Source organism: Nicotiana attenuata, chromosome 2 (assembly GCF_001879085.1).
Source record: "Nicotiana attenuata strain UT chromosome 2, NIATTr2, whole genome shotgun sequence".
Taxonomy (NCBI): Eukaryota; Viridiplantae; Streptophyta; class Magnoliopsida; order Solanales; family Solanaceae; genus Nicotiana; species Nicotiana attenuata.
The window spans coordinates 54,603,882-54,615,553 of record NC_031990.1 but is presented as its reverse complement, the minus strand read 5'-3'; the positions used below and the strand labels follow the sequence as shown (position 1 = coordinate 54,615,553).

The following is an 11,672-nucleotide window of genomic DNA, read 5'->3' as shown; positions in this document are numbered from 1 at the left end:
ATAGCCTTCCTTTAATAAATACTCACTAAGACGATTATACCACATTCGTCCTGATTGCTTTAGACCGTACAAAGATCTTTGCAATTTTATTGAAAATATTTCCCGGGACTTTGAATTATTTGCGTTAGGCATTTTGAATCCCTCGGGAATTTTCATGTATATCTCATTATCAAGTGAGCCATAAAGGTAGGCGGTAACCACATCCATTAAATGCATGTCAAGATTTTCATGGACAGCAAAACTAATGAGATAACGGAAAGTTATAGCATCCATAACGGGTGAATATGTCTCTTCATAATCGACACCAGGCCTTTGTGAAAATCCTTGTGCAACAAGGCCTGCCTTATATCTTTGTACCTCGTTTTCTCATTTCTCTTGCGTACAAAGACCCATTTATAGCCAACAGGCTTAACACCATTAGGTTTTTGGACTACAGGCCCAAAAACTTCACGTTTTGCAAGTGAATTCAACTCTGATTGGATTGCTTCTTGCCATTTTGGCCAATCACGTCTTTGTCGACATTCTCCAACAGACTGAGGTTCAAGATCCTCACTTTCTTGCATAATGCTAGATGCAACATTATATTCAAATACATAATCCACCACTATATCCATTCGATTCAAATTTGTCTCAATATCGATTGGATTTATTGATAGTTCCTTATTTTCTTGAGCCTCGGGCTTAGTGGATTCCTCATGAATATCAGAATTTATTAAATCGTGGATTTCTTCATGAGATTCTTTCGTAGTGTCATTTTGATCATTTATATTCCTTTTTCTAGGATTTCGATCTTTGGAACCTAATGGTCTGCCATATTTTAGGCGTGCTTTCGACTCATTAGCTATGACACCAGAAGATTGTCCAATAGGGACATCAATACGGATTGAAATATTCTCTTCAGGGATATGTGATTTTGTTATCCTTTTCAAATCCGTAAATGCGTCTGGAATTTGATTTGCTATTCTCTGCAAATGGATAATCTTTTGCACCTCTTTTTCACAAATAGACGCATGTGGATCAAGATGAGATGATGATGGATTTTTCCACAAAATTACCCGTTTGGTTTCACCAACTTCTCCCCCTAATTTTGGGAAAAGTGTCTCATCGAATCGACAGTCTGCAAATTGTGCAGTAAACAAATCCCCCGTTAATGTTTCGATGTAGCAAATAATAGAGGGTGATTCAAACCCAACATATATTCCTAACCTTCTTTGGGGACCCACTTTGGTGCGATATGGCGGTGCTACAGGCACATATACTGTGCATCCAAAAATTCTTAAATGGGATATATTAGGTTCATGACCCAAAACTAATTGCAACGGGAAATATTTATGATAATTTGTCGGTCTGAGACGAACTAGCATTGCTGCATGCAAAATGGTGTGACCCCAAACAGAAGTGGGTAACCTCGTTTTCATGAGTAACGGTCTTGCTATCAATTGCAGACGTTTAATTAAAGACTCTGCAAGGCCATTTTGAGTGTGAACATGAGCTACAAGATGTTCCACTTTTATCCCAATTGATAAGCAATAATCATTAAAAGCTTGGGATGAAAACTCAGCAGCATTATCAAGTCTAATAAACTTAATTGGATTATCGGGGAATTGCGCCCGTAATTGAATTATTTGTGCCATTAATTTTGCAAACGCGAGGTTGCGTGATGACAATAGGCACACATGAGACCATCTAGAAGATGCATCTATTAAGACCATGAAATATCTAAACGACCCACTAGGTGGGTGAATAGGTCCACAGATGTCCCCTTGTATACGTTCCAAAAACGCAGGGAACTCAATTCCAACCTTTGTTGGTGATGGTCTAATAATTAACTTGCCTTGATAACAAGAAGTGCAAGAAAATTCATTATTTAAAAGAATCTTAAAATTCTTTAATAGGTGCCCAATTGAGTTTTCTATAATTCGCCTCATCATAATTGATCCAGGGTGTCCCAATCGATCATGCCAAAGTACAAAAGTATTGGAATCAGTAACCTTTTGGTTTACAATAGAATGTGCCTCAATTGCACTAATTCTTGTCCAATACAGGCCACAAGATAAAGATGGGAACTTCTCAATAACCCTCTTTTGGCCAGAGACATTCTTGGTAATGATGAGATATTCAAGATTATTCTCATCTATTGTCTCAATATGATATCCATTTCGACGGATATCTTTAAAACTCAACAAGTTCCTTTTTGACTTAGAGGAGAACATTGCATTCTCTATGATAAGCATTGTTCCCTTAGGCAGAGCTATAGTAGCTCTTCCAGAGCCTTTAATTAATTTACTACTACCAAAAATTGTCGTAACATCTGCCTTACACATACTTAAATGAGAGAAATATTTCTTCTCTTTGAATATTGTATGTGTCGTACATGAATCAATTAAACAAATTGAACTTTGATCCAAGTTTGCTTTGCGAGATATCCATATCTGCTTAATCTTCTCAAAGAGCTTCTTGAGACGGTAGAGTCTCGTGCTGATAACGTGTTATAAAATAATAAAAGAACAAGAGCAATATTGCAGAGAAAAGAGAGAGGAAATTCTTATTGAATTGGGATTATTTACAATGGAATAGAGGGTATAGAACCCTCTATTTATAGGGAGATGGTGACTTAGTCACCAAGTAATAAACCTTAGAATCTCTCTAAATAATTAAATATAAACATTCAGCATAAATAGAACTCTATTTATAACAATTAGTTTGATTTGATTAATAAATCAACTTAGCCGATTTTGTTTTGATAAGCAAAAATTAACTCAAATATTCCTACTTCCTAGTTCCTATCTCTAGTTGCAAGTTGGAAAACGGTATAAAAGAGGGCCGGTCTTTCTATTGGGCCTTTAGAAAACAGTTTCTTAAGGAAATCAACCCGACCCACGTGGGACGCTACGAGAACAACTCCCTCAGCAAGTAAACCCAATTCCTTTCAAGTTTCAGCGAACAAACACCGATTTCTCAGTTTAATCTTCTGATTGTTGGCTCTTTCTTCAATCGTTAATCATGGTGCTCGAGGTCAGTATCTTGCTCTTGTATTTCAATTTCAGTTCTATCTTTATAATGTTGTAGCAAATTAAAATTAGGGTTTATTCTGTTAACGTTTTTCTATCAGGCGACAATGATCTGCATCGACAATTCGGAGTGGATGCGAAACGGTGATTACTCGCCCAATAGATTTCAAGCTCTAGCTGATGCAGTTAATCTCATCTGTGGTGCCAAAACCCAGGTGTTCTATTTTTTTCTTCAAGTTATACTCTTTCTAGGGTTTTTGTTATATATTGAGATGATCTATTTACCTTTTAGTGAAAAGCAATTGGGTTGTATTTTACTGTTCTCTTTTTTGATGTGGGAACTCTTTCAGTCTAATCCTGAGAATACAGTTGGAATTTTGACTATGGCCGGTAAAGGAGTTCGAGTGTTAGTCACTCCCACCAGCGATCTTGGAAAAATCTTAGCTTGCATGCACGGTAAGTCCCTATTCCTATATTGTGTTGATATTCTTGATAATTTCCTGCATTAAGGGCCATTGTTATCACTTTTCTAGTTTTGTAAGTTTTTTTAGACCCTGTTTTTGGAAGATATTGGGGCTCTAGGTATTGATGTTACTAAAACCTGTGAGCACAGGGGATTCTTATTTATCAAAAAGGAAAAGAACTGGAATGCGGTAAGTTGAAGAGAGCTGAGATGGAGGGAGATCTTTTGAATTGAAGAGAGCTGAGATGGAGGGAGATCTTTTAAAATGGCTTTCTCTTAAAGAACTGAGATTGCTGCTATTGTTTATTTTTTTCACAAACTCTGTTTTGGGTGTAACACATCATATTTGAAGAGAGCATGTGTTAGGATTATGATAATATATCATTTGAGGTGCTAGCATAGCTGTTATTGCTTGTTTAACTTCTTTCCAAAGACTAAGGGGTTGTTGCTGTGGATTTGTTAGTGCTCAACTTCTTATTGTGCCAATTAGGGATGGGCATAGTTTGGGCAAACCCGAAATCCAAATTTTTTAGATTTTTGGTTTGGATTTTTGGATTACGGATTGGATTTTGGATTTAATTTTTATATTTTTTGGATTTCGGATTGGATGTTGGATTTGGTACTTTGCATTTTTGGATATCCGAAAATCCGAAAAGTTTATACTTTATATTTAGTCCATTATCTATATTTCAATAATAATAAGTTAAATATCCTATCCATTAGATATTATTTCATATATGCAATATTAATTACCAAGTTACTGTCAGAATACTTTCTATTTGGACATGGTTTTACTATTACTATTTCTTATCGGCCGTATTAATGTCTCTGTTGCATTTTCTTGATAGTAATTTCATTACTTGAATGCTTTATTTGGATGATTGCAGTGAGAATGAGTAACTTTTTAGGCAATTTAATATGAGTACTTCATTTGGATATTCTTTTTTGTAAAAAGAAGAAACATGCCAACTTATAAGCTCAAAACCGAAAATCCAAAATATCCAACCCCATTAATCCGAAACCGAACTTAAAAAATCTGATCCAACCCGAGCTTATTTGGATTGGATTTGGATTGTCATTTCTTCAATCCGAAAACCGAAAATCCAAACCAAAATTTTATATTTAATCCGAACTGCCCGAATGCCCTCCCCTGGTGCCAATCACTTGTTCTATGCCTTTTCAAAAAGGAAATATTGTAAATAAGGATGATAACTAACTAAAATAAATAAGTTACTTGTGTACGTCTACTTAAATATTGGATTTTTAGGTGTAATATTGAAGCTTCTTCCTATTTCGAAGAAATTAAAGACGATCTGAGGAAAAAAGATGACTGAGTCTTGGAGGGCGCTTTGAACTGCAACTAATGATGCTCCTACGCCTTCTCTGCCAGTATCCTCTGTCCTGCATTTACTGTACTGAAAAGAGGAAGCTTTGAAGTGCCAAGTAAAATGAAAGAACAAGATATATGGTGGATGGGCTGGAAGAGGGAGATGATATGTCATTTATCTGTAAAGCGTAATAGAGTATCAAATTAGGAGATTTAAGTAGGGCGCTCGGTCGGCCGTGAGCGTGATGGTCTGTTGGAAAATATTCTCCAAAATTTTTGCACAAAAAGACACATAATATAATTTACATTAATGTATTATTAATTTGATTTACCTATTAGCTTAACTTATTCAACTTGAGGAGAAGGTTACTCAGATAGTTCCAAAACCCATTTTGTGCTTGAGTTCTATACTAATGCATGATAGAAGTATCTTTCAAGTCTTAGGGTGTTTGACAAACTTTTTGTCTTCTAATAAGCTTTTTTAGTTGCTGACCTGGCCTTGTTTCCCCTCATTCAGGATTAGAGATAGGTGGTGAGATGAATTTGGCTGCTGGTATCCAGGTAGCCCAGTTAGCTTTGAAGCATCGGCAAAACAAAAAGCAACAACAAAGGATCATTGTTTTTGCTGGCAGGTAATGTCCCTGTGCTTTTCTCTGTATTATCTTTGCTGCTGCAACTTTTGATCATTCTATTAACATTTCACGTGTTTTCAGCCCTGTGAAATATGACAAGAAGGTCTTGGAGATGATTGGGAGAAAGTTAAAGAAGAATAGTGTAGCTCTTGATGTCGTTAATTTTGGTGAAGATGATGATGGGAAAGCTGAGAAGCTAGAGGCGCTAGTTGCTGCGGTTAATAACAATGAGAGCAGTCACATCATTCATGTTCCTGCTGGTCCTAATGCTCTCTCTGATGTGCTTATAAGGTAACCCATAATATGACCATCATTCTCAAAAAAAAATTTATTCTCAAAAAGAAAATCATAACATGTACTTGTGAATAGCAATTCTTTAATAAACTGTATCCCTCATCTGGCATTGGCAGTACTCCTATTTTCACTGGTGATGGTGAGGGTGGAAGTGGATTTGCAGCCGCAGCTGCAGCGGCTGCCGCTGGTGGAGTGTCTGGGTTTGACTTTGGTGTAGATCCTAATTTGGATCCTGAACTTGCTCTAGCACTCCGAGTTTCAATGGAGGAGGAAAGGGCGAGGCAAGAAGCAGCTGCAAAGAAGGCTGCAGACGAAACTGCTACACAAGAGAAAGGAGAAACTTCCCAGGATGTTACTATGGCTGAAAATGTCAATACTGGAACTCCTGAACCCGAAAACAAGGCAACTGATCTGATGGTTTGTATCTTATCTGTCATCTTGTCATCTTCATGTCTGTTGCCTCTTTTGAGTAAAAGCTTGAAAAGAAGAATAAGATGTTGCTCTTTCGAACGCAGTTAAATTTGTTTATTCCTATCAATTAAGTTTGAGATGGGTTGGGTTTATTGGCATTTTCCTGCTTTTTTGAGGGAACAAGGGGGGAAGGTGGGATGTGCAAGATTGTATTGGTTAACCAAACCGTGGATCCACATCAGTTTGGAATTGCATGTTATCCTCTATTTTCTTGAGCTTTGTTCTGATAAGTTTTCTTGAGCCTTCTTAAATACCTTGGTAATTTTTGTTCCGGTATTGTATTTTACCTCATTCACGTTTATGCCAGAGGATATTGTTTCCTGTAACTTGTGTTGAAATTTCTTTAATAAAAGTGAGTGTTAGCTTGAAGGCTTTGTAATGCTTGGCCTTTTGGAAGCCAAGATGAAACTAAAACATGAATTATAATTGGATCTCTTGCAGGAAGATGAGAATGCCTTGTTACAGCAAGCCCTTGCAATGTCGATGGATGATGCTTCCTCTAATGTTGCTACACGAGACACTGACATGTCGGAAGCGGCTTCCGAAGATCAAGACTTGGCACTTGGTACGTTAGGATCTATGCAGGCTTAAATGGTTGCTTTGCTGGTATCCCATCACAATCTCATAGATATATAGTTGTAACCGTCAGCAAATATACCTAATCGCGATTAGTTCATGTCACAATACTTATTCCTTGTTTTCTTGCATCTCGTCATTTCTAGTATTTGTTCGATTTATAGACTATATGGTTAGTAGAATGTGCTTAACTAATCCTGCAATTGTGTATGTATTTCTAAGAATCTCCTTGAAAACAATATTATTTTGAAAAAAATGAGTTTGAAGAAAGAGAGGAGCCCCCTTCCCCCTCCGGCCCAAAAGAAAAAAAACCACCCATCTAATCTCCATTTGCTGTCCCTATATGAATGAATAGGATTGTATAGTGTCTATGAAGATAACATTTTCTGAAGAAATGCCTCTTAAGCATGTTTTATTTTCCTTTTCTTGTCCTAAAATGGTCCTTTGAATGTTAAAGGGGGTTGTACTAGACTCTGTTACTTAGGCTGTATATGGCATCGGCTTGCAATATCAAATTCCTCAATTATTTGAAAATGTTGATACTTGCATATAATACTTTGTAGTTATTTTATGAAGGTTCACTCTTAATTGGACACTCCTGATTTGTCTTAACTCTTCTGGTGCTTGCAGCTCTTCAATTGTCTGTGCAGGACAGCACAAATGATCAGTCAAGTCAGACAGATATGAGTAAGCTGTTGGCAGATCAATCTTTTGTGTCATCAATCCTTGCCTCAGTAAGTCTTCTGTCCGCAAAACTCTATGAGTATCACAGGGGAAAGTATGTGCTTTTCTGAAAGATCACGCCTCATATTCTTCTGTGACTTTCACTTAATTTTGCATTTGTTTGACAGCTTCCAGGCGTTGATCCAAATGATCCCTCAGTTAAAGATTTGCTTGCTTCCATGCAAGGCCAGTCTGAGGTGAGTTCATTAGGTTATTGATTACTTGATTATATCAAAGTGCTTGTTGGTTAAGTTCGGGTAGTGTCATGTATAATTTTCTTTTCTTGTTTATGCATCTATATTTGCACATTTGATGGTCATTCTGTTCATAAAACCCTCGACCGTGTGCATACAATTTCTTCAATGTTGCACAATTGAAGTGTTGTCAGAGGCTCGCTCGAGGCGCACTTGATCCCTGGAACCAGGTGCAACATAGGCTTCGTGCTTCACATTTTGCTTAGGTAGTGCTTCAGTGTAAACGCTAAGGTGCTAAAGTTGTGTTATTAAAAGCCATTGCTTGATAAATGTGAAGAGGAGTTTATCATTTAATGAATGAAGCCATGCACTTCGGAGAAGTGTGCGCTTCAGGTGATGAGGCGCAAAGCCGACTGCACGGACTACTCAGCTTTTACATTTGAGAAGACGGTATCCTAACAGATTCTTGGGGTTTATTTAATCTTTTCAAGTGGACGGAAGAAGCGAGGGATCAGGGATAAACGTGTCGAAAAGAGGAGAATCCTTCTGTATGTCGAATGATGCTATTCTTGATGCTTCTGCTTTCTTTCCTTTCCCTTCGTTTCATGTTCCTTGATCCAAATGCCTTTCTGCTTTTCGTGAATGGTCAGATAATCTTTCTAATGGAATGGAAGAAGCCAGGGATACTGCTCATTTTTTACCAACATAGCATGTTTTCTGTTCATTTTTAATTGTAATTTAACGATGATATAATTTGTCCTTACAGAAGAAGGACGAGGACACGGACAAGGAACAAAAAGAAGAGAAGAAGTAATAATGCGTACAAGTATGTTGAGCTGAGGTATAATATTTTAGTGCTCTTCTTCGTGAAGAAAGCCTTTCGGAGACGCTCTGCATTTTTTCCACGTTCTACTATTCTGCTGATATGAATGAAACTGTTAATCTTTGCAGGCAAAGAAGTTCAGATGGTAATGAGGTAGGGGTGCTGCTGAAATTGCTTATTGGAATGGGGCTTATTATGTCTGTGGAAAAGGGGACTGTATCTTGTTATAGTTGAGGGATTCATTGAATAGTTCTTTCTTTAAAATATACTGTTATAAGATTATGAAACTCTTCAGCTAGCTTGATTTGTGGCTTCCAGATGATTTGTATTTATTTCTCAAAGAAAGAAAGAACAGATCTGCCTATCATGTGTTCAAAGGAAGAACAGATCTGCCTATCATGTCCAACGTTCAACTACATGGTTCTTTTTCTTCTTTAGGAGAAGAATGAAGATAAACAAGAAAAGTTAAATTAAAATGTAAGGTTAGAGAATAGAGAATACCTGGTGGCAATAGACTTGAGCCTTGGGGTTTGCTCCCTTTCAAGGTCTCAAGTTCGAAACCCGCTGGGTGCAAACAATTTCTGAGGGCCATCGGACTGGGTAAAACCTGAATTAACCGTGGTGCACTTGCGGGAGAAACTCCTTGCCGAGGGCCTGTGCACCCCCGGGATTAGTCGGGGCTCTTAGATACTCGGACCAAATCAAAAAAAGAAAAATGTAAGGTTAGAAAAAAAAGAGATACTCAACATTAGAGAATTTAGAGCAGAATTGCGCCTCCATGATAGACTTTTCTAGTGCAGATCTGGGGTTGTCACAAACCTTTTATGCGCGCTCTTGTTGCTTTTTGATGGAAAACATAACAGATGCCGCTAATAAGTTAATTATCACTAGAAGCATAGCAATTTTTAGTAATCACGTCAAGAGAAATCAGAATTCGCTCTGTTGCTGCAATGAGCTTCGTCGAACAATTTATACTGATAATGACATCCATTTAATACCAGACCATCATGTGAAAAGAATCAAAATGCTCGTTTTCTTTCCATCAGTCTGAAAAATCACTAGACACTAAAGAATGAAAATGCTCATTTGAAAAATCTTGGACGCAAGTAACAGTATAAAGAACAGATATGATTTGTTTAGACACTAAAGATTTCCCGCATCCATTACAAGTGTGAATTAGTGTAACGATGCGTGGGACATACAACTGATGCTGCTAGTCACTTGATCAGACTTGTGTATTTTTCCCTATTAGCATAACTGTATTTAATAATTGATTCATAATGATACGTAAACCTAGATACTGATCAAATTTGAGTCTTGAGGATTATGAAAACGCCGTTCTTCCATGAACATTACGTACCTAATGTCTTTATTCCTATTTCGATTTCTTATACCAATATATAGAGTTTACTTACTGGAGGTACTTTTAGGGCAGTGAGAAGATGATTGGAGAAGTTTAATTTGGTTCTTGCTACCAGAGGTGTTAAATTTTTGTAGGTACACATAATTTGGTGATCATTCATGTCTAGAATATGAGGACGTCCTTGTATATACTCAGTTGAAAACTCATTAACTGTAGAATAGCTACCAAAGGACAAACCAAATGAACAGGTCCATTCTTAAGTACTGTAGTCTTTGCAAATTGTTATTATCAATAGGTTGGAATGGGGATGCTGGTCCCATAGATGGGCATTTATATATATATTCGAACTACTTTAACATCGTAGGAGAACGATGATCCATATTGCTCAACTCCAAAATAATTTTTGAATAACAGGTTAAATCCATCATTTAGTGGTTGTTTTATAGTTCAATGGTTATTCACATGCATAAAATATTTAAAAGCTTAAATAAAAAGAGAAAGCATGCATCATTTTAACTAATAGCTGTTGTTCTTAGGATAATTATATCAAATTTGGATGTCTGATATCACGTCTTTATCTTATCATCAATCATTGCACTAAAATGATTGGAAGCTGAATTATGTGTTTAAATTGATGCCGAGCCTTTTGGCATTTTGGGAGTCGATTACGACTACCACTTCTGTGATAGTAGCACGGCGACTTGCGAGTATGAGAACCAGATTACCACAATGTGGCTCCAATTTTATGCAAAAGAATTTGCAAATTTAACCCAAATCATAAGGTAATGAAAATGAAATAATTCAATACCTTAAAGACGTTTAAGTGGGCGTTTGGACAGAAGAATTGTGAAATTTCCGGGAAAAGTGGAAAAGAATTTCACGTTGAAAATTAGAGTTGTGTTTGAGTATGAATATAATTTGGAGCTGTTTTTGAACTTTTGTGAGTGCTTTGAAGCGAAAATTTTAAAAAATATCTTTTTTGGAGTTTTTTAAATTCCGAAAAATTTCGAAATTCAACTTGAAGTGAAAATTTAAAATTTTCATGGTCAAACATTAATTTTGAAAAAATAATAAGATTTTTTTATGGCCAAAGGGACTCTAAATATCCTGAAAAATTTGCAACCAATTAACTTTACGGAAAAGGGCCAAAAATGCCTTGAACTATTAGAAATAGATCAATAATGCCCTACATTTACCTTTTGGCCCAAAAAAGCCCTTGCCGTTAATCAATTGGAGCAAAAATGTCCTTCCCAACTAACGGAGCACCACGTCAGATGAAACCAAAATTAAAATGTTATAATATTGCTGATATGGAACTCCAGTGTGGATGGACTCTTCATTCTTTTATCATGCTCGTCGGTTTTCAAAAATTAAACCATTGCTAGTGACTGCCATTGAAGCTACTAAAAGCTTTGAAGGTCCACTAAATAAACGGCTGTAGATTTTTTTTTAGTTTCTTATTCAAATATTATATTCATTATCTAAACCTATAGCAAAACCAGCAAAAAATCCACCATGCCTCCATCCTTGTTCTTCTTAATCATGCCGTCCAAAATTTACCACCTTCACCAATCACCATAAAAAGGAAAAGAATCAGGTACCTCCCATATTTTTCGAGGACCAAGACTACTCCCAAAAATTTCGATTCTCCATCATTTGTGAGACCAACTCTCACCATCTTCATTGACTAAAATTATTTTGAAGGGAGCAGAGATATCACCGCTGCCCGGGAGCATTTCTCTTTCACACCCTCTATTGGAAGTTGTCACCAGAAAAGGATGAAAGGGGAAAGATT

At 36.8% G+C, this 11,672-nt stretch overlaps 1 protein-coding gene across 1 annotated transcript; it reads left to right on the top strand.

Moving 5' to 3' along the window:
• On the top strand, positions 2,843–8,878 carry LOC109210324 (26S proteasome non-ATPase regulatory subunit 4 homolog). The gene is made up of 11 exons (XM_019373726.1): positions 2,843–3,015; positions 3,113–3,226; positions 3,362–3,467; positions 5,319–5,433; positions 5,515–5,724; positions 5,844–6,144; positions 6,640–6,763; positions 7,405–7,508; positions 7,626–7,694; positions 8,458–8,532; positions 8,643–8,878. Exons 1-10 carry the CDS (start codon positions 3,004–3,006, stop codon positions 8,503–8,505), a joined length of 1,203 nt encoding a protein of 400 aa, XP_019229271.1. The 5' UTR covers positions 2,843–3,003; the 3' UTR covers positions 8,506–8,532; positions 8,643–8,878.

Coding starts and splice junctions, on each gene's coding strand:
- LOC109210324 (XM_019373726.1), top strand. Junction 5,434..5,514: donor ATCATTGTTTTTGCTGGCAG/GTAATGTCCCTG, acceptor ACGTGTTTTCAG/CCCTGTGAAATATGACAAGA. Junction 7,695..8,457: donor CCATGCAAGGCCAGTCTGAG/GTGAGTTCATTA, acceptor TTGTCCTTACAG/AAGAAGGACGAGGACACGGA.